Here is a 23,715-nt window from a genome sequence, read left to right on the forward strand (position 1 = left end):
AATACATGTAAGAGTAAAAATTACATTATTTAAAAAGGAATCCATTCCATTTTTTAAAAAAACTGTGTACCACAGATGCAATTTTACAGCTATCATATATTGAGCATTTATTACTGGCCAGAGACTGTGCTCAACACTTAAGAGCATTATCTAATTTCATTCTTAATGAGTTAGGCATTAATAACCCTATTTTATAGGTGAGGAAAATGAGATTTCTCTGAGAGGTTTAAATAAATTGCCTGAGGTCACAGCCATTAAGTTGTAATACTGGGAATAAAACTCATATCTGACCAACTCTAAATTATGCCTAAACTTCTCTCAATGCACGGCTATAGATTTAAATCACTACAAAGTATACAAAGTATACCAAGAAGAGTTTCTGAATTTAATTCAATAGCAACCTGAAGAACAGTTGTATCTAATGACCCTTATTTACACATTTGGAACACTGAGAAATCATTACTTTCCACAAACCTGACCCTCTCCTATCACCCCACCAAGGTGTGCGCACAGCTGACTCTGGAATCGGCAGTCTGTCTTGATGCCCAGCACCAACTGACGGGAGAGGGGCGCGGGTGGACAGAGGGCAGGCCAGTTTTGAGAGCTCGTAGAGTTTAATTTACGGTAATGAGCTAATGGGCCCACGCACTGTGTCATCTTCCTTGATGAGTTTGAGAAAACTGCACATTAAGATTCAGATTTCCATTTCCCATCAACGGGGAACCATACTGGAATTCTTTTCTCTTCACCGGGCCTAATGAGAACTGGAATTCCAGCAAAGGAAGCTACCTGTGCAGGGCAGAATATTCTGTTCCCTGGCGGAGGATCGGGGGACGCAGCAGGACTGGTGCTTTGTCCTGGTGCCTTCTAGGGTTAAGAAAACCTCTTGGGATCAGGGCGGGAGGGGTCCTGGCAGAGTGCGGGGGGGCTGCACTCACGCATGGCCGGGCTGGGTGGGCCCTGCTGGCAGGAGCCTCGATGGAATCCAATGGCGGCTTGTTAGTCTTTTGATGGCTGGGATGGGACGCACCTGCGGTGGCTGCAGGCCTGGGTGCCCGCAGGGCCAGAGGGGCCGCCCTGCGGGCCCATGCTGCCCGTGGTCTGCCTGCCTTGCCTGCTGGGGACTGGGGATGCAGGGCCACTGCAGGTGGGAAGGCACGCGGCAACTCAGGCCTCCTTCACCGAGAACGGAGCTGGGAGGATTATGAAAAATAACCCAGAAAAAGTACCTTCCCAAAGCTGTCTAAAGACCAAGACAGAAGAGCCCAAGATAGGGGACAATGACTCATAGGTCATCATCCAGTCTCTGGTTTCTTGGCACCCGACGGGGAGGGCAGGGGCTGGGCACAGTAAGCACCAGCAGCGGTAGGAACCCGCTTGCTCCCTGGAATTCAGACCCTGCACACCCCAAGGCTCCAGAAAAGGGTGCTGCCCATTTCCTGAACTGATGCAGAATTGGCCAGAAGTATTGTAAGAGGCCCTTTTGGGGGGGGGGGGGGGGTCGTCACTTCTAAATCTATATAACCATGCCAGCAAAAGCAGTAATTGGGGTGGGTGGGGGGAATTTAAGTGAGAAATATTCCTACATATCCTTATGCTTTCCAGTATTTCAAAAAAATCTTTCACAAATAAGGTTTCAGTCATCTGGAAATGCATATGCAATATATAAGCTGCACTTACTTGGCCTTGAGCCTACTGAATACCACCCACTGGGAAGCATTAGGAGAGTGTGTGCTGAAGACCAGTGTTTTCCCCTGTCCTGCATCCACTTTCCTTTCTTCTGGTGCCAATCTCCCCCCGCCCTCTGGGACATAATCTTCCCCTGCACTGTGTGTCATCTTGGTGGTCACGTCAGTCAAAATGCACCGACCTCCTCGGCTCGAGCCAAGCGGCACAAGGACAGAAACTGACTTGTGATTAGCCCCAGTGGCTGCAGAGGAGGCATCATAGTCCCTCCTATCAAAAGCTGTCCTTCCTTCAATTCTGAGCTGCCCACATCCTTCCATCAGCTTTCTTCAGTCAGCCTTTGCTGCTTATAACCAAACATCCCCCAGGTAATGCTTTTAAATATTTGAGAGAAAGAAGTCTGAAACGAGTGAGGCATGTGTGCACAGCCTGGGAGAACTGCACATCTCTGGCCCCACGTGGCACTTATTTCAGGTTTGGGTCTCTTTGGTGTCATCTACAAAGAGGCAGCTGTGGTACTGAAAAAAGACCCCTGATGTGGCTTTGTGACTTCAGATGAGTCTTGTCACCTCCCGGCCTTAATCTTTTCCTAAGTAGAAAGAATAGGTTGAAGGAAGTTATCCTCAAGGTCCCTTCCACCTTGAAAAAGCCAGTAGCTCCAAAATAAAGTTACCTGAATCCATGCTTCTCAGTACACTCAAGAGCTAGAACTCCCAATAAACATAAACCTGAAGTCTTGTTTTTTCCCCATGTCACGTGTCTAGCAAGTTGAACAGTAATTTTCTCTCTGTCACCTTGGTTTTCTTCCCAAGGCCAAAGAATCCAGGGTTTCTCCCCCCCTCTCCCCCCCCCCGCCAATTCAGAGGGGCCCCGTGGCTGAGGTAGAAACCACAGAGCTCTCGCCAGGAGAACACAGTGGTCCTTCAGGGGAAATGAATTAGGAGCACAGAGAGGAAGACTCTGTTTTTAAAATTCTGTCAGTTTAGAAACAGGGTGGCAAGCCCAGCCCCAGACACAGAGGTCCAACTGTCTCCCGGTCTGGGTCTGCACTGCTACGCCCGGCGTCGGGCACAGGCGGCCCTGCTGGGCCCACGGCCTCGGGCGCCTGGAGAGCGGACCAGGCCGACAGCCTCTCCACACAGGACGGGGAGTCACGCTGAACACGCCGTTAGGATTCAACGGCGAGAATGGAAACAAGAATATCTGCACAGGAGAAAATGTTCCAGTCAAGAGTCTTCCCAAACCTCATTCTTCCTGCTGGGCTAGGAGAGCCACTTTTCTTAACAGACGAGCAAAGCTGATTATAAGCAAGAAGTGGTTTAAAAGAGCAAAGGATCAGGGGCTTACTGCCTGCCACTGGGTCACCAGACGTATCCTAACAAATAAGGCCGTCAGAACTGGCTGGATGCTCACTAGTTCTGTTGTTTCGCTAACTCTCACGGGAACCGCGAGGGAAGTCATTGCCTTCTGGGCTCACGCAAGCACAGAACCGCCCCACTAGCTGCGAGCGGGCCAGCGAGGGCTGGCAGGCTTCAACTCTTTGTTTAAATCCAACATCCCTTCCTTAACTTTTTGTCTGATAGAATTTCAGCCCTTTTGGACCCTCCTATCCTGGCTGCATCTTCAGTTCTGACCTGAGGCCATTTCTCCTCTTTTCTATCCCCAAACCCCACCCCTGAGCTCAGATGTGATGACTGACAGGCCTTTCCCCCGTGGCTGGGGTTGTAAACAGACTCCTCGCCTGTATTCTGTATAGGACGAGCCGTAAGAACCCCACCCCTTTGCCTCCACCAGGGCACACTTACGAAGACACCTCTTCAGCCCTGGCCAGTGTGGCCCGGTTGGTTGGAGCACCATCCTGTGCACCAAAAGGTCAAGGGTTCGATTCAGCACATGCCCAGGTTTTGGGTTTGATCCCCAGCTGGGGTGGGAACCGACTGGTGTTTCTCTCTCACATGGCTGTTTCTGTCTCTCCCCCCAGCCCCCTCTAAAAAAAAAAAAAAATCAATAAAAAACATCCTTGGGTGAGGATTGGGAAAGAAAAAAAAAAAAAGATCTCTCTTCAGAACCCAGAAGCCTTCTAGGATCTGGAAATGGATGGCTTCCAGCACCACAGATAATATTTTAATGAGCCAGGAAGGAACAGAAATTCATAAGCTTCCCTGGAAGGCTGCTTGGCAGCTCAGCTGAGAATAATGCACAGCGTTATGGAAGACGTGCGGCCACTCAGGAGGTGAGAGGACGGAGGGAAATGGGTCATCGTGTTTGTCGCTCGCTTTGCTCAAATCTTTTTGCTTTCCTGGCCCCACTGCCCCTCCACCCCCCGCCCCGTCCCACGTCAGAGCTCAGCACTGCGTCGGGAGACGGGGTGTGGAGCCCTGGTCCCGCTGCTCAGCAGCTGCGGTGGTTTCCACGGTCCACAAACCGCCACCTACCTGAGTTTTTGTCAGGCAGGCGGCTGATCCTCCACACGATGGAGCTGAAGGCGTGTTCGTACTTGGCAGTGCCCAGGGTCACCCTCATGACGGGCTCGGAGCCAGACGCGCTGGTGGAGCCGAAGCTGGCGCCCCGGTTCACTTTGGCTTTCAGGGACTTCTCCCCCAGCACGCTCTCCCTGCGGAAGTTCTTCACCCACTCACTGGGCACGGGGTAGCGAACCATCACGTTCTCGCAGGGAACCTGCGTGAGAGGGTCGCAGTTGGAGGAGAAGCCGGGGGACATCCTCAGCCAGCTCTGCACCTCCACCTCGGCCCCGGAGATGCTGGCCGCCGTCCTGAGCGTGAAAGGCAAGGTCTTCTCGGCGAACACGGTGCGGAACCGCATCAGCTCGAAGCGGCACGCGTCCAACGGGTTGAACAGGATCACCCGGGAGCTGCTGAACACGTCCTGGTCCACGCACCCGTGGAAGCGGCACTCGTGGAGCCGGATCCACTTGGTGGTGGTGGTCGGCACGATGTCCTGCCGGGAGACGACTTCGTTCCCCTTGACCAGGACGTCGTTGAGGCCCAGGCGGCACTCCGCGAGCCCCGACAGGAAACTCAGGACGTGGACCCGTGTCAGGACGCGGTGCTGGAGGACCCGGTTGTCGCCTTTGCTCACCACGGCCGAGAACTCATCCCTGACATCCACCGTGATCTCCTCCTCCAGGTAGTTCAGGCCGACGGTGCTCAGGTCCGTGGACAGCACCGGCAGCTCCATCAGCCGGTCCTGAACGGCGCGGATGAAGCTCAGGAAGTCGTCGTAGCTGGTGGTGCCCAGCTTGATCACTTGCTCCCTCTCCGCCGTATGGGCCACAGCAGGCTTCGGCTGGTATTTCTTCTTCTCCTTGTAGGTGACACGGTCTATCCGCAAGCTGTGGATCCTGCCATTCTCGTCGTAGTTCTGGAGCCGGGGCTCGGAAATCTCGTGGCAGATCTCCAGCTTGAGCTCGCGGAAGGGCTTCTCTAGGCCCTGCTCGTAGTACAGCTGCAGGTAACCGCTGTCTGTCAGTTTGATGTAGATGGGTCCCCAGTGCCGGGAGGACATGATGTTCTTCTTCTCAGGGATCCTCAGCATCATTGGCCACCCATCCCTGGGCTGGGACGGTGCTGAGCCGGGCGGGCGGCCATCCAGTTCGCACCAGGCTAGGGGGTCATCGTCGGGCAGGGTCGCGCTGCCCAAGTGGTCAGGGTCGTCGATCTGCAGCCCTTTGAGTTTCTCAACAGCATCAGAGTGTGACTGGGTTTTGCTCGAGTCGTCAAAACTGATGGCATCCTGGTAGATGACAATGAGGGAATCTCTTTGGCTTTGGCCTGTGGCGCTGGACGTGGAGTTGTTCTGGGAGCGCCTGGCCTGCTCCTCAAAGAAGGCGCTGAACGGGTTGATCGGGGACGGCTGTACATCCTGCAGCGTCTCATTCAGGAAAGGGTTGGTGGCCCTCCAAGGCGGGGCCTCCGCTATGGAAGGCGGGTGGTTTAAGGAGGAAACGTCCAGCTTCTGGACTTTGGAGAAGTTCATCAAAGTGCTCTTGGGACGCTCCCTCTTCTTAAATGAGCCAGTGGAGCTATAAGGTACGTCGGGGGTCACGGGCGCAACGGGTGGCGTGCTCGACTTCAGAGGAGAGGGGATGGGTGGCAAAGGGCAGCTGACTTCATTGTCATCAAAAGTGACCCAGCTGGGGAAACGAGCAGAGGTCACTGGAGTGGCTGGGTGGCCATTCACGACGGGCCTGCTGGCCTGCTGGCCGACGGCCGCCATGTCTACCCCTTCGTCGTCCAGGAGTGAGGAGGAATTGTCTAAAATGGAAAGGAGAACACGTGAGGGCTGCTATCAGGGCGCCCGGAGGCAGGGAGCGGAGGCGTGGGAATGAGGGATGGCTAGACTTGCATCTGGAACCCAGTGGATTCCAAAGCAGCGCATCACCTGTCTCAGGCTTGGTCTGCGCGCAGATCTCAGAACTTTGTAATAAGCGCTCAGAGGGGTGCATCCAACACAGCGGGGACACAAGTGAGTCTGCGGACAGAAGCCCCGGCAGGACCGAGGTCCCTTGCAACTGGATTCTTATACCTTCTCCCCTTTGCAGTACATAAATTTACAGAACAGATGTTTTCTTTGCTCTAAAGTGTGTATTCTTAATTTTTCTTTTTTGTATTCTTAATTTTTGAACATTGAAAACCACCTCCCGCATAAAATGATATGAAGCTGATCTCAAGTTATCTGCTCTACGTGATAATATGACTGCAAATAATATAATTGGAGGGATTTTTTGCCCAAATGGGATCAATAAATATTAAAGACAAAAATGTTAATATCCTTAAATATGAAAAAGTTCACACAAGTAAGTAAGAGAAGCACAAAATGTCCAATAGAAATACAGGTAAAGGACATATCCAGATAACTCAGGAAAGAGACACTAAAAATGTCTAATAAGCGTGTAAAAAATGTTCAACATCACTAGTAATAAGAAAAACACAAGTTAAAAAACCAGTGAAGATTTAAAGATTTTAGTACTGCATGAGGGTGAGGGGGCCATGACAGGAGCAGTAAACAGACCTTTAAGGAGACTGTAAGATGCTACAAACTCTCTGAAAGTGGTTTGACAACTTGTCTGAAGGGCCTTACCAATGTTCATAAACAATGCCTTACGGAAACAAACCCAAACTGGGACCCACGTTTTGGGTGAATGTTAGGAAATTGCGGCACACAATGAAATAATACCCAGCCATTAAAATGTTTAATAGTATGCAGTAACGTCAGAAAACGCTCACGATATAATCTCCTCTTTTTTCTCTAACATACTTTTCTATCTTAGGGTTTTATTTTAAAGGGGGGGGGGGAGGTTTTTACAAATAAAGCTCCTAACCCTAGCAGAGCATTCAAGGAAGGAGATACAGGACCTGAGTTTCCATGCGGGAAGGATCCAAACCTTTTCAGTAGGGTAAAAACCCTGTATGTCCGCTGTGGGAAGGGGAGGAGGGGAGAAATGAGGCCTTCAGCAAGGAGGAGTGGATTCGGATGAAGGAATGACACAGAAAACCAATCTGAGTCTGGCATACAGTAGATACTCAGTTAAGGTTTGTTGACTGAATGAGTGAGAACAGAAACTCTGCCTTGGAGCAATTCTCTCAGTCTCTAGAGGAATGTGTATGGGGATCTCTGCCACTACTCCGCCCACTGTTTCTACTGCCAGGAATTGGGAATCAGAGAAAAACGGATACTCAGATGCTCAAGTCAAATAGTTTAGTCTAACCGCCTCGCCAAACCTTCATGAATATCATATCCAACCATAACAAATCAGCAATGCCACCCACGATTGCAATTGTAATTACACATGGATGGGAAGGCGGCTTGTCATCTATCTCTCCAAGTATATTTATTCAAATAGCGATTCCCTCTACTGAAAATGTCAGTCTGAAAATGTAGGCTACAGACAAGAGCATGCATACGTGCATATCCGCACTCACCCCCGAAATATAAAGAGCAGAAAGTATTTCCCACACCAAAAGGATTTCAAGGCATTTTAAAATCAAAGACAGCACTATCCTTCACATTAATCAGCAACCCACTTTTGTAGATGCCTATGTGACTTATTTTCTGGAACACAAAGGGAAGAGAATCAAGAAACAATCCAGGTTTTAAATTTATATTTTATGTATTACTACTACTAAGGGAGCAATGTGGCCCTGAGTAAAATATAATCCCTTTCTTGGAGCTGTAACCAAGCCCCCCTAGAGAACTGGGGAAGGAGTGAACCTCGAAAGGCATCAATTTCTAATGAATCGGCTCTATGGAGCTTCTGTAATGCGGCGTTTCCACCCACCCAGTCTGGGACTGACTTACCCTTGGGCCAGGGACATCCTTTCTCCTTGCAGCTCAGCGCCACTCCCTGCTCTAAAGCAAGCGGGAGGCCTCTGGAGGCTGGCTTTCTGCCTACACTGCCGAAGGATGCCCGTCTGTTGGGAATCTTGTCCCCAAAATAGCATTTCTCATCTTGCTCTCCCAAGCCAACAAAGAAGGGGGGAAAAGGCCTTTGTCTCCACTGAAGATACTTTTCTTACAATAAAATGTCTTTCAGTCAATAATAAATGAAGCAAAATTAAGGGCTTACAAATAGGGAAGTCAGTGTTAATAAAGGGTAATTTAAAACCAAGTTATAAACTAAGTTATTTAAAACCACACCAAGTCCTAGCTGGTTTTGAAGCATTAGACTCATAATACAATTTAAATGAAGTGTCTCTATATTTGGAGGGAAGTTTTTAAAATTAATTTCTAGACATTCTGTGTTCTCTTGGACAATCAATAAAAAGCATCAAAAGACTGTGTTACAAACTGTCCCCTCCTTTGGCAGTTTCATCTCCCATGATTACAACCTGTTTCAAAAATCTGTCCTTTGGGATGGTAGTGGGTTATAGGGCAAAGCCCTGAAAATAAGAATGTTTTCCTACAAAATCCATACTTATAGAGAAAAAAATATCTTAATGAAGACACTTTATGGATAAAAAGCAAAAGCAGTCCATAGTTCACATGGAAATAAAGCATTTGTTGAGGTGAACTCAAGAACTGCCAAATATTACTTTAAAAAATTACCCTTTATTAACACTGACTTCCCTATTTGTAAGCCCTTAATTTTGCTTCATTTATTATTGACTGCAAGACATTTTAAATAGCTTTTACAAAGGTTAGGCCACATTTTCTGAGCTTCTTTTTAGTAAAGGTTGTTTGGAACTTTCACCTATAAAAATAACTTACCTGTATGTGAATTTCCTTGGGGGAAATATTTGCATCGCACATGATAAGAACCTACGTCCTTAATATATAATGACGGTGTATCCTTAATAAAAGTGGATACATCCTCACAAAAAAACAGGATGAGAGCAGAAAACTCACTAATGAAGTTTTCCCATCTATAAATATAAGTTTCTAGTAACTACTTGGGAAAAAAAAAAAGAGTTTAACCTCACAAAACAATAAATACAGTTCTCCCCAGGTCACAAAGACAAAGACTTAAAAAAAAAAGAATAACCATTATTGGTGACATGGGGAAATTTTACATTCTGATAGAAGTGTTCAGAAAAAAATCTTTCTGGAGGGCAATACGGAAATTTATATAAAAGGCTCACAAAACGTGATCTAAAATTCTGCTTAAAGGCGTTTATTCTAGGCAAAGAAAAAGAGGCATGCGATGATGTCCAGAGTGTATGTTTATCAGAGCAATGTTTTATCACAGAAAAACTGGAAACCACCTAAATGCTCAGTAACGGGAAATTGGTCATATATAATCGTTATACCCATAAGATGGAATTCCATGAAGCCCTGAAGACGATGCCTTGATACACGTTTACTCACATGGCAGCTGACCAGGACAGACATTGTTAGTGAGTAATAAAAAGAGCCTACAATCTGGCGTCAGCTTGCCTGGGTTTCCATTCCATATCTGCAGCTTACAGCTACGTGACTTAGGGCAAGTTGTTTAATTTCTCTGTGTCTCAGTTTTCCCATCTACGAAATTAGAAAAATCCTAAATCCTACCTGACAGGGTTGTTGGGAAAATTTAATTCAGATGCCAGTAAAACTGTGCCTGGCAAATAATAAATGTTTAATAGTTGTTAGCTACCATTACTGCTACTGCTACTACTACTGCTAGAATGACTCATTTTCATGATATAAAGTATATAGGTGTTTAAAGCTTTGGAATATAATATTTCACAATGTTTAATGTGAAAAAATGTCTCATATGGGGTAAGAAGTGATTTTTAAAATTTTAAATCTGTATTCTTTCTTTCAAAAAATGTGATATTGCTTACAAAATAAGGAGGTAATAAAAAGTCAAAACATATCCTTATTACTCCTACTAACGAACTTTAGGGAAAGAACACAAACAGCTTAGCTGTGGCCCACGTGGATAAAGCAGCGGATGGATCCTTCCTAAGACTCTAATATGACTGGTGCGGCTGATACTGGAAACAGCGTTGGGAGAGGCAAGCAAATGTCTCCAGTAAGACATCGGCAAAACCTAATTATATTCAGAACAGAATTAGCTGTCACCCACAATTCCATTTTATTAACTCATTAAAATAAAACCCAAACCAAGGCTTTAATTCCTATGTCTTCCTATTACTTTAATTCCTATGTCTTCCACGTGCCACCTCCAAATTGTTTTTATTATGGGCTGGGCTGCTGCCAAACAAAAGCCATGGATGAAAATCAGGTTCTCCTTTTACACCTCAGGGAGACTTTCCAGGGCCTGAGAGCTCCCTGGTTGGTGTCTTTGCTGACGCAAACCAAAGAGAAATGGTGGATTCTTTTAATGTTAGGCCGCACTCTATTTTCAGTTCCCATAAGATTAAATTAAATGATTACAATGGTAATCAAAGCCACCAAACTAAAGAAAATGTAAAAACTATGGGGGGGGGGAATCCCGTTTCTAGGATATTTTAAACACAGCAGACACTCTGCCATCTTGTTCCCCTACTTGGGTAACATAACTTGTTAATGGAATGGCAAATGCAAAAATCTCACTGAGAGCTGTTCACTGGAATTCATTAGCAGTGGCAAGAAGAAATAATCTTAGATTATTGCCGTTTTCTCAACATGACAGCAGTCACTATTAGACAAGAGCATATACTTAAAACGGTACAACCAGCCTCAGATGCACTGAAGGCACTTAAATATTTGTGGAGTAACCTGTACAGTGAAATGCCAGCACGTGCCCTGACCGGAAATCGAACCTGTGACCTCTTGGTTCCTGAGTCGAAGCTCAACCGCTGAGCCACACCGGTCAGGCCCATTGCTCTTTATGTGGACTTTCCAGCAATAACAACAAAATAACCAAACTGTCCCAACATGCAACAAGCCACTTCTTTCCAATTGAATTTGGAGTCGGTAATTAGATTTCACTTCAGTACTTGTCCAGCTCCTGTTTAATTACCAAGACCAGAGAAGACATTCCTAGAGCCTAACGGTAGATGCAATTTTATAAACTGTAAACATATCGAGTTAAAATAATCCCTTAGAAAAATAGGAAAACTAATTGCTAGCACGACGATAAATGTATTGTAGCAGGTGGAGATCTATTTGTACTCTCAAATCTCTCAAATTTTTCAGAAACCTCATAAAATAGGTAATCTACAGACAAACACAGTAAAAAGCTATTTCCAGATGATTCATATACTTAGTACTTTTCCTGACTTGCTAGAGCATCCACAGCATCCAGCCTCTGTGGATGGCTCCACACTAGTGTCTCCTGGGTGGACACAAGTCCTGTGAGGGAAAGGCTAGCTTACAAGTGGTTTGAGCTAATGCTAGATGGGGTTCCTGCCCCATGCTGGTCTGCACCACCTGCTGTGTCACCATACACAGGCAGAGGGTAAAGCTTGGGCTCTGGAGTCAGGCTGACCTGGCCCGGCCATGAGAAAACTGTGAGATGTTGGGCACATCTTAACCCTCTCTAAACCTTAGTTATTTCTCAGTTTTTAAGGCGAATAGTATACCCACTTCTAGGGTTGCCACGAGGATAAATGAGATCATCAACGGACATTGAATTCACCTGGCTCACTGCTCAACAGCTATCACAAAAAAAGAGATATGTAAATGTTATTATTTCAGAATTCTTGAGGAAGCAAAATAGAGGGGAGAGGGGAGGAAGGGGGGAGAGAGAATGTCCTTGAAGTTATAGCGTCATCCATCCGATGGAGGGTGAAGAATGGAAGGAAGGGAAAGGAAGCTGGGGAAAGAGACAAATGTTTGTCCCAGGTTATGATTCCACGAGTCCAAATCTTTCCATAATTACTGCAGAGAGAAATCCCCAAAGGCTCAGGAATCACAAGGGATAGAGAGTCTGCACTGATAGAGAGTCTACATTCACAAAGCCACTGTGGCTATAGCAAAGCAGGACTAGATCTGTCACACAGGGGAAGAGGTAAGTCCTGAGAACACTTGGGTCAAGACAGAACCCCCAACTTTCTATTATCCCTCTGGTACTAAGAGCCGCCTTTGTAATTGTTGGGCGGGTCTAAGATGTTTTAGTATTCCAGACAAGTACTTCCCAAAGTGGGGGGGGGGGGGTGCACCCAAGGAGGAATAGAGAGGTATTGCTCCTCTCTACTCTCTCTTGCTGTTTTCACTAGGAAATAGAACAGTATTCTTATTGCTTAAATAACACAAGACACATAGTCAAACTCTAGAAGTTTGGAGAGAAGAAATGCTGACTCTTATTTAAAAAACTGCCATCTTTGGCCTGGGTCACCCTGGGCATAACAGGTGGAAGTGGACAGGCCCTGCTGCACTGTCACGCAGCCAAGAGCATGGTCTGGGCCTCCAGGCTGGTTCGTATATCTGGCTACTTCTCATATTAGCTTTGTGACCTTGGGCAAGTTACTTACATGCACTAGGCCTCAGTTCCCTCAACTGTAAAATAGGTATAATAATAATAGGTATCCCTTATGTTGTGGCGAGGCCTGACTGAGCTAATGTATACAAAGCTGATATAGCAAATATTATATAAGTGTTAGGTATTACGATGATGATTCCTTAGAGTCCAGGTACCTTTGGGGAGCTCTTAGAAGGAGACATTGGGCACTGTGGAAGCTTTGATAAAGCCCCGGAACAGAAGGTTTTATTTCTGGTCCTGGCTCTGCCACACATTTGCTGTGGCTTTGGGCAAGTCTCTTTCTGCCATTACCTCACTATGACATAGGATAACCAAAATTCCTGCTCTAGTTTGGAAGCAAACATGAAATCACACATGTGAACATGCTCCAAAACATTCAAAACTGCTCAACTGCTGTTTGGTAAGACCTGCAATTCCTTTTCAGGTTTTTAGATAGTTTAGGTCTCACATGAACACTGTAATTCCTCACGCTGTGTGAGTGGGTCCCAGGTGAGCAGTTGTTGCATTTTAGACATAGAAGAGCTTAAAAAATGCAGAAAGCTGCCTTGGAATAAAGACTTATTTACAGACATATTAAATCAACACTTGTGTGTTGAGTTACATACATTTCACATATTAGATCAAAGAGATTGTGGCCTTTTCAAAAATTTCCCAGAGACCGTGTTTCTGAGAAAGGAAATGAAGTCAAGTAACCAGAGGGGAAAGTGTAAGGGCCTGCACACTCTCCCAGCTTTACACATCCTGAACTGACAGGTGCCACTTCACTGACCTGTTCCTTAACTATGCCTAGGACTAGGGCTGAGTGTTCACTGCCTCAGCTGGGACAACTCAGGATTTGAAGCCCACTGAACCTAATGCATTCACATGTGAATTCATTTTAAAGCACATTTAAAGTTTTACAAATGTTTCAGTCACCAAGTTGTAAAATAAATAACAATTTGTTTCTATAATGTAAAGATTAAGCTTTTTGATAATTTTTTTTTAATACTTACCCGAGGATATGTTTTTATTGATTTTGAGAGAGACGAAGGGAGAGAGAGAGGGAGAAACATCGGTGTGAGAGAGAAACATCGATCTGTTGCCTCCCAAACGTGCCCCAACTGGGGATCGAACCCACGTCCTAGGTATGTGCCCTGACCAGGAATCGAACCCATAACCTTTTGGTGTATGGGATGATACTCCAACCAACTGAACCACCTGGCCAGAGAAGACTTTTTGATAATTTTAAGGGAAAATTTGTATGTTAGAAAATTTGGAAGGTGCAGAAACACATGCAGACAATTAAAAGCACCTGAATCTTGCTGCCACCTGAAATGATTGATGTCACCATCACCGTGTGTTTCCTCCAAATGTCTCACCCTGCACATACACATTCATGAACACACTTATTTAGATAACAAAGTAGGGATTATTCTGCATATACAGTTTTGCAGCCTACATTTTTCCCCCCTAATATTCTTAGATGAGAATTTTCATGGCGCCACATTCATGGGGCAGCGTGGAAGACAGGAGGTGCCATTAGAGGCTGGCTGTGCCTGACCGAGCTGTTAGCTTGAGCTCCGTGCGTGCTAACAGCTTCTGGAGGGCAGAGCAAGAGCACACGTTCGTTTCCGTACATCTAAGCAATGTCTGGGCCCCGGTGGAGCTGTGCAGGACATGTGAAAAGCAGGAAGAGTGTGACACTGCATGAAGGACGGTCAGTGCTGATGCTGTTTCATTAAATAAATCTGACTCCTGTTGACATTCAGAGTCAGGGATTTCATTAGGCAGAGATAAGGTAATGGGATCAGAACATCTGTTTTCAAATCTCAAGTGTCTTGCTCGGCTGTGACACATCGTGAAATGTAGACAAGGCGCTGTCTTCCGGTCTTTAAAGATAGTAACCTTTGTGTCCCACATCGAGGGCATTTCCTAGGGGCCAGCGTCTCCTCTGCAGCTGGACTCACGGCGCACTGGCCTGTGCGGTTACTTGTTGCTGTTAGGACCTCAGGGCGATAGAATCCTTAGTGGCCATTTGTAAGTTTCCCGCCACAGGAGAACAAAGAGCAGGAAGGACCCCGGGATGGCACCTGAGTTGCATCTGCATCCCACGCCCGCGCACCCAGCCCCAAGGCCCGCTGCAAGAGCTTCCCGCAAGGACCGCTGGAAGGATGAGACCCGGGCTCCGGGGGCTGCCATCTCCGACCCAGTACCCCCTTGGCTCGGTGCTGTGCAGCCCTTCCCCTTGGCTATCCCATCCCCCATCCCCTTTCCTTAAATAAATTCCATTTTTCTTCAGCCACCGCCTGAGATGGCTATTTAGCCTGCCCTCGTGCCGCCGGGTTAACCTTCAGGTGCCTTTTCTTTGCATACATGAGAGAAGTCAAGCGAAGGACACAAAGGCGGACTCGTGGGCCCACCTCTAAGCAAGAGCCTCAGTTACACTGCAGAGCAGCCTGCACGTGGCACACAGGGGTCGGCTTCCTCCCAGACTCTCGAGAGCACGCGCTGTAGGGCGCAGGAATTTCTCTCCCGTCTTCAAGAGCAGGCGGTGGCCAATCCACTGGTCGGCGTGAGTCAGATAAAGGTTGTGAGCCAATGAAGAATAAATAGTCCCAAAAACACTTCGAGAGGGAGAATGCAGCTACTCTACCTGAAACCTTAAGATTTCTGGTTCAGGTTAAGAGGGGTAAGGGGAGCATAAGAGGCGACAGCCACACAGTCTTCAGAATCAGGGCAGAAAGCAGCGGGGAAAAGCTACCCGTATGGTGGTGGTGTTCTTTAAAGTCTTTAACTTGGGACTGGATTCTCTAAGCCTGCAGTGACTTCTGAAGTGTGTCTGGAGTACTCTGGTGACTTCAGGAGCAGACTTCAGGATTTAGGGCGGAAGAGGTGACTGGAGGAGGGATAACAACCCATCACCTCCTCCCCCGCATCACCACCTCCACCTCCACCTCCAAGACAACGGCCGTGGCCAGGCTGCTGCTCACCAGCCTGATCTTAGGCCGGGTGCTCCACCTAGAGCTGCTCCGAAACCATCTCATTCGATCCTGGAGACACCGACAGGCAGTATGTCCTACCATTATCCCTGTTCTATTGCTGGGGACACAGGTCAGGTGCCTTGGCCAAAGTCACAGACTAGTCAGTGGTGGAAATACAATGTGAACCCAGGGGTCACAATTCACAGCCCTCAGCTGGACCACTCTGGAATACCTGGCATTGAGACTACAGCTCCATGTCTTTAGAACCATCTAATCCCGAGCAAATCACTCCACTTCTAAGCCTCAGTTTCCTCACTTTTGAAAAGCACAATAATATTCCGGTCTACCTACTGCAATATGGCTGTGAGGGCCAAATGAGACACGTGAATGCCATCTGTAAAATACACATGCTATCCAATTTAAATCATTTTAATTATTACTGATGAAGAGAAAGAGGGCACTTATTTCTTCATTTCGAAAGTTTGGGGTTTTTTTGCTTAGCATTAAAGTTTTAATTTTTTAAAAAAATATATCTTTATTGATTTCAGAGAGAGGAAAGGAGAGGGAGAGAGAGAAATAGAAACATCAATGCTGAGAGAGTCACTGATCAGCTGCCTCCTGCACACTCCCGACTGGGGATCGAGCCCGCAAACCAGGCATTTGCCCTGACTGGGAATCGAACCCTGATGGCCTGGATCCTAGGTCAAAGCTCAACTGCTGAGCCACACCCAGCTGAGCTAAAGTTTTAAATTTAATAGTCAACATAAGGCAATGAAAATAGCTGATATTCACTGGTAGACACATAAAGTATTGAGAGAAAGCAGAAAACTTTGCCTGCATCAGAAACCTGTGATTAGAAAGAAAAAAAATAGTGATTATTTTGACAAGACAGTGACTTTAAATGGCTCCTTGGGGGGCTCCATAGCTCCAGTGATAAAGCCACCTGACTGCTGGCAGGCAAGTGACACTTCCCTTTCCTGAAGTGTTAATGAACTCTCAAGGATCTGTGGCTCTCCAGATAATGACTTCCTGTTTCAGGAAAGCAAAGCATAGCAGCTGGAAATAACAGCTAACCTCTGGTCCCTGTTCCACATCCTAGAGCTGCCATTCTCAGTCTAGCCTGGAGAAGGCTTCTTCAGCCATTTCAGGTGGACAAAAATGCCAGAAATTAAAAGCCAACATTAGAAAGAGTTACCTGGATTCAGACTCGGTCTGCGGGAAGACATTTAACTCCCAAGCAGGGCTGAAGCCCCTCATCCATACCTCTAGCTCGGCACACACAGGAAGGATCTCTTTGTGTTTATTTTTTCACTCTGGACAGTAAGTTCCTGGAGAAGAGAAGCTATTTAAAAGCCTTTTGAACTGAACTGTGCTGGGAACTCCACTAGGAATCCAAAGTTGGGAGCGAGGGAAAAATAAGCATCTTCTGAAATTAAATAACAGGAGGATTATCAAAGAAGGGTTTAGTCAGACACCATTAAATGGTTTATGAGTGTGTTGTATTAAGACATTGCGGAAACACCCAAATTGAATCAAAGGTGACTTGGATATAATTTCAAAAAGATCTGATAGGAACAGGCCTAAAGTCTACTAATCTACAATGTGATTACTTATGTAGAAGTTAAAAACATTTTTTAACACAAGTAATACACTCACTGATGAAAATGTAGAACATATAAACAAGTGAAATAAATAATAAAAAGCACCCAAAGTCCTACCTTTACCATCAAAACAAGAGATACCTGTGCTGTTATGAAGGTTGATGACAGAGAAACTGAAGAGAACAGTTGAAAGTATCCATGAGTTAACTGTAGGAATTCAATAGGTATCATGTGACACTAAATGGTATATGCAGTCAGGGTCTGGCACTAACTTTAAAATACATGCCTGGACTTCTCCCTCTCAGGCAACTCCTCTGCACCTCCCAGGAATATTATGGAAGTCATCCAAATGTACAAAGCATAATGAGTTGTACAAAAATATACTGTGAGACCATCTCAATAGATGAAGAAAAGATATCTGGTAAAATCTAACACCTATTAGTGATAAAAACTCTCAGAATACTAGTGTAACCTGCCCCACCATTCTTCTGATGTTGTTTCTGTAAATGCTGACTCTGACTAATATGTATCTTGTACATAAACAACGCAGTTTGTATAAGAATCCTAGGAACTAACTTTAAAAGATGCACACTCCACCCTTCAGGCATTCCAGCTCTGGGAAATTTGCTGACCTTCAAGCATAAAACCACAGTTGACGTAAAACCAGATGACCCACATCAGACCAGTTTCAAGGTCCTTATCAGAATAGACTGTGTTGGTCCTCACAATGCCCTCCCCTTGATCTCTTTGTTCTGCTTTCCCTCTCACTCCTTATAAAAACCTCTGCCTGCACTGAAATGTTAAGGTGGGCTTTGGGATGTGAGTCTGCCACTTTCTCAAGCTGCAGGTGCTTGAATAAACCTACTTTCCTCCCACCAGCCCCTGTCTCTTGATTATTGGCTTTCGAGAGGCAGGGAGCCAAATGCGGGTTTGGTATCACCAGGAATGGAAAAGAACTTCCTCAACCTGATAAAGGGAATGTATAAAAAAACTCAGCTAACATCACAATGGTGAAATACTGAACACTTTCCCCCAATCTGACCACTCTACTCAATATTATACTGGAGTCTTTAGGCACTGCACCAAGGTAAGGATAGAATATAAAAAGCAAAAGAAAGAGGTAAAATTCTCCTTATTCACAGGTGGCATGATGGTGTACTCAACAAATCCAAACATATCAACAAAATTATAGTACCGATGAGTGAATGTGCAAGGTCTCAGGGTGCAAAGTCATTATTTGAAAACCTAGATACTTAAATGCTACTAACAAATAACTGGAAAATAAAAATATAAAAATTAGGATGTATAATAGCATAACAATATCAAATACATAGAAGTAAATTTAATAAAAATGTATAAGACTTCTGCACTGAAAACTGTACGGCACTGCTGAGAGAATTAAAGAAAGCCTAAACAATGGAGAGATTTCACATTCATGGATTTGAAAACTCAAAATGTTAAGATGAAAGATTTATGACATTGATTTGTACAGTCAATGTAATTCCAATCAAAATTCCCAGACTTTTTGTATAAATTGATGAGTTGTCAATTTCTATCAAAGCTTGTCAATAGCCAAGACAATCTTGAAGAAGAAAAATGTTGTAGGGCATACATTGCTAAATTTCAAGATTTACTACACAGATTCAGTAATTAAGACAGAATAATAGGGGAGACAAATAGGTTAGTAGGACAGAATGGAGAGTCTAGAAGTAGACCCAAATGTATACAGTCATTGCAGTTTTGACAAAGGTGCCATGGAATTCAATGGGAGAGGAAGTTCTTCTCAATAAAATGTGCTGGAGCAACTGGAAACACATAAAAAAGAAAAGACCTTAGCCTCTTCTTCTCTCCCTTTATATATATATATATGTGTGAGTGTGTGTGTGTGTGTGAAAATTAACCTAAGAGGGATCATATGAAAGCCAAAATATAAAACTTCTAGAAGAAAACACAGAAAAATACCTTCATGACCTTGGGGTAGGCAATACTTTCTTAGGACACAAAAGGCACAACCATGATAGAAAAAAATATAATAAATTGTACTTCATTCATTTATTTATCAAGATATCATTTAAAGAGTTAAAAGGCACACTACTGATAAAAAGACTTGTGTCCAGGATATATAAAGAATTCCTATAAATCAATAATAAAAAAAAAGAACCCAATAAAAAAAACCAAGCCATTCATAAAAGTAGCTATGTCAATAGTCATGTAGCACATGAAAAGGTGCTCAACGTCATTAGACTCCAGGGAAGTGTATGTAAATTAAGCTACAATGAGATACTACAGCCCCACTAGAAAGGCTACAATTAGAAAGCATAATAAAATATCAACTGTCACAGGATGTAGAACAACTGGAACTCTATATATTGTTGGTAAGAGTAGAAAGTGATAAAATCACTTTGATTCCCAGTCAAGGGCATGTACATTGGTTGCAGGTTCAATCCCCAGCCCCGGTCAGGGTGCTCGGGGTGCGTGCAGGAGGCAACCAATCAGTGTCTCTCTCACATCTGTTTCTCTTCTTCTCTCTCTCTCTCTTCCCCTCCCCCTCCTTCCCTTCCATTCTCTCTAAAAATCAATGGAAAAAATATTCTCTGGTGACGATTAGCAACAATAATAAAAAGTCACCATCTCACCATCACTCACCCTGATTTCATTTCATTCATTTAATCCCATACCAACCCTATAAAGTAGATGCTATTATCCTTCAATTTTAATACTGAGAAAGATTTGTAAAGAGAGAATAATACCTAAGATTGTTTTTATTCATTCATTAATTCACTCAATAGTTACTGAGCATATACTGTTTGCCGACGGGCAGCGTCCCACGTGTTGAGGATATAACGTCAGCAAAACTAGACACAAGATTCAAACCCAGTTCTTCCACCACACAACACTGCCGGGTACAGTGACAGAATCTAGCAGCAGAAACAGGCTGATAAAAGCCAACTATAATGCATAAAAGCAACGATGATACACAGAAAGCGCTCTTGCAGGTATATACACAGTACTGTGTGAACCCCCAACACATAGCACTGAGTGAAAATTCTGGCTGAGTTGATTGAGGTCAAAGTGGCAAAGGGGTTGACATCTCAGTTGGTAACGTAACAGCAGACAGGATGCCTTAAGCACTGAGGAAGAACAGAAGGCGTTCAAGATCTGAAACTAAAGACACCTGGCTGGGAGGCAGGCTCCGTACTCACATTTGTGGAATGTGAGTAATTAGCCAGCATCACGAAGGGCTGTGGTGAGAAATGGAAATAGTACCTGTAAAGACGGAAGCACATGCAGAAGAAACGCAGTTTACAGGAGCTATTAGTTTCTGGACAAATAACTGGCTTAGTCATATCGCCAATGTACATTTATTGTAAATCTGTGTCAGCCTCCAGAAACAAGAATATGACTAACTTTCTGGGGCCGGCAAGCTTAAGACTAGATCCTAAAGCCATGGTGATCTGCTGGATTTTGCCCTCCCTCCTCACTTGAACACGGCTTGAGCCCCAATATATACCATGAGACTGTGGATTAAGTAGAGTTGGCTGCCAGTCTGAGTGACTTAGAGAAGCTCAGAGGCCAGGGCCTGAAAACATTCGGACTAGTGGGAATCACAGCCCCTCTACACTGAGCCTCCTTGTACAAAACCACAGAACATGCACTCTCTCAGCTGCCTCCTCTGTGCCCAGCTCACAGCGTGGCTCACTTTAATCTGCATCGGATGCTCCTGGCGGTCTACACACTTCCAGAACAGAGGCTAGCAGTAAGTATTAAATTAATTCGAGAGAGACAGCCCAGTCAGGCAGGCCCAAATGGCAGAACTTTCCCGATATGCGCAGGCTCTTCCTGAGGCGCCTGCCTCCAAGATTTTAATATAGATAATGAAATAGGCTCAGTATCCCTTCTGATGGGACCAGTTACTGTGGCTAAATACTGAAGCATTTGCAAAACAAGAGCTCAGAAGCTTTGCAAGGCTGACCAGCTCTTCACTGAGATTTTCAGTCAAACTAGAATAATTATAGCAAGAGTGGCGATGGCGCCAACGTCTCCTAACCACAGAGGTTTCTACGTGCACAGTTGACTAATGAACTGATGCAGACGGGTGTTTACCTTAACGGGTGTTTACCTTATTAATCATCAGAGCAAACAGCTCTACAAGGATCACGGCACACAGAGAGGGCAGGCAGGCTGCGGGTGACCTGGGCAAATGAAGGAAGCTCCCCAGGCCTCAGGCTTCCCGCCTATGAAATGGGATGATGGCCGCCTGCAGGATGTTGTGAGAGTTATACATAAGGTAGAGACAGTTGCCTGGCACGGAGCCCTGCATGTAACAGACACCTAATAAATGGTTATTTCTGTTACCGTAATTAACGTGAGGCACAGTCAGTTATAGTTTCGGGAGAGCCAAGGAGAAGATATATGCTATGAGTTGATTGCTTTTGTTGGATAGGGGCCATGATAAATGGCTTTTAGCCTGCTCACACGGAGTGGAGTTCAGTGAAGGGTGAGGGCTGGGAGAGGGAGGGAGTTAGAACGAGAATGAATATAAGAGGGTATGTGCTGGCTGAGTAGAAGATATCAGAAGAGGGAAAGGGGGGGAGCAGCTTTCAGAAAACACGCGGCCTTGTTGACTCTACGTATGCGAAGGCAAGGCCTGTGTTTTATTTTATTTTACTTCATACCCTGTTTTTAGTTGTTATTACAGGCTCCGTCAGAGTCTAACACAACACCTGGCCGGGCAGACACAGTAAACATGTCCCGAGTGCACACCTGGATCAGGCGCTGCACTCTGACTCGCAGGTGTGGCGGTGACTAAGCACAGGAAAAGGAAACCAACAGTGCTGCTGCGGGACAAGTGTCAAGCAGTAGCTCTGATAAGCAGAAGTGCCCTTTGTCCCAGGGGCTGAGTCACTGTGCCATCACACTGACTCGGTGTGACGGGTCCCATTCACAACACCAATCACGACGGAAGGTCACTCCCCCAACAAAGCAACCAACCCCAGATGGAGGCCCCACATCTTCACACAGGAAAGGCCTGTCCCAGTGTGTTACCTCCTGCCCCAGGGAGCAGATCAGGAGCATGAAGTGATTTAGTGTCTCATCCTAGACTAGTTGTTCTACATGCACGGCTCTCATTGATCCTGGTGACAATCCTATGGGAGACATCAGTTTTCTATAAATTAAGAAAATTAAATTCACAAAGGTTAAGTAACTTGCCTAAAGTCAAATATCAACCACGCTTCCAAACCAATGCCCCTTCCATCTAGCTGAAGTGTGATTCACACGCAGAGAAGCGCACATATCATAAGCGTGTAGCTCCACACATTTGCACAAACTAAGCACATTTCCGTAACCAGCACCCAGATCCGGGAACAAGTTCCCCGTGCTCCTCTCCCATCACTCCCCCGTCCACGGGCAGCCACTATTCTGAGTTCTCATTACTCTATGGGTTTTGCCCAGGACACTCTAATCTATAGTACTCTCTCCTTCCATTGAAGTCATAGGTTTTTCTTATCTGTACCACCCATTTGGAATTTCCCAATACTCCCTTACAGGGTCAACTATTTGTGTGTGTGTTTTTTTATATCTTGTCTTTTAAATTAGGATTATAAGCTCCTCGGGGCCAAGGTTTTATAATTCTTTACATACCCCTAGTACATCAAGTATGGAGCAATTACTCTAAAACATATGTACTGAAACACTTATTTCCTACTTCCTGTGTGTCTGACACTGTTTTAAGCACTTTTCCTGGATTATCTTATTTAAACCTTCCAACAACCCAATGAGGTAGGTGCTGCTATTATCTCCCTTTACAGATAACAAAACTGAGGCACAGAGACGTTAAGTCGCTTGGCCAAGGTGACACAGTGAGGAAGGGATGGGATCAGAATTCAAAGCCAGGCATTGTTAGTCCAAGGCTTACAAGATCAGTCACACGTAAAGGCAAGAAACTCCATGTTCCTGAAACTCAGTCCTGTTCCTTTCATGATTTCAGGATAGTTTTTAAAAACTATGAGCTTCCCGACATCCCAGAGCTGGCTCTGCCTTGACACTTGTCACATTAGGAAAAACAAGGGCATTTTTAACTCATTGACTCTTAGGGGAATAAAGAAGGGGAAACCTAGCTAAAAGTGAACATTCTGCACTAAAGCAGACAATCAAAAGGTACAACAGGGCACGGGCCCCTTAACAAATTGTCAAGCGAAGGCAGCTCTGCATCTGTGCCTAAGCGTGATAATTACTACCTTCTCCAGCTGGCAGCGAAAATAATGAGCACCCATAATTTAAATAGAGGAGTAAACAATATTTTGGCTAGAATATCATTTAAATAAGGAGTACCTCTAAAAATCAAATTTATCCTGAATAGTCAGCATGGGGGAGGTGACAATCTATAGAAACACTGAGTGTTATAACTGGAAAGGTATTTGGAGATTCATCTCAACAATCGCTCTCTCAGACTCTTCATGTTTCACAAAATATGAGCACAGGCCAACATTAACAAGGGAGACTTAAAAAACGACAATAGAAGTTACACCTCCAAAGGAGTCCAAGCTGGTGCGCCACTCATACTGCAGTGATGCGATTATGGAAAACATCAGGCATCTGG

At 45.2% G+C, this 23,715-nt stretch overlaps 1 protein-coding gene across 4 annotated transcripts in view; it reads right to left on the reverse strand.

Moving 5' to 3' along the window:
- Window positions 1-23,715, reverse strand: part of STON2 (stonin 2) — a 112,911-nt gene that overhangs the window by 10,883 nt on the left and 78,313 nt on the right. For all 4 annotated transcript variants that reach the window (XM_081141297.1, XM_081141298.1, XM_081141299.1 and 1 more), the window contains one exon: window positions 4,122-5,960. In XM_081141297.1, the coding sequence (XP_080997423.1) occupies window positions 4,122-5,960 (1,839 nt within the window). The remainder of the gene's footprint in view (window positions 1-4,121; window positions 5,961-23,715) is intronic.

The sequence above is a fragment of the Miniopterus schreibersii genome (assembly GCF_964146895.1).
Source record: "Miniopterus schreibersii genome assembly, chromosome: 1".
NCBI classification, from domain to species: Eukaryota; Metazoa; Chordata; class Mammalia; order Chiroptera; family Miniopteridae; genus Miniopterus; species Miniopterus schreibersii.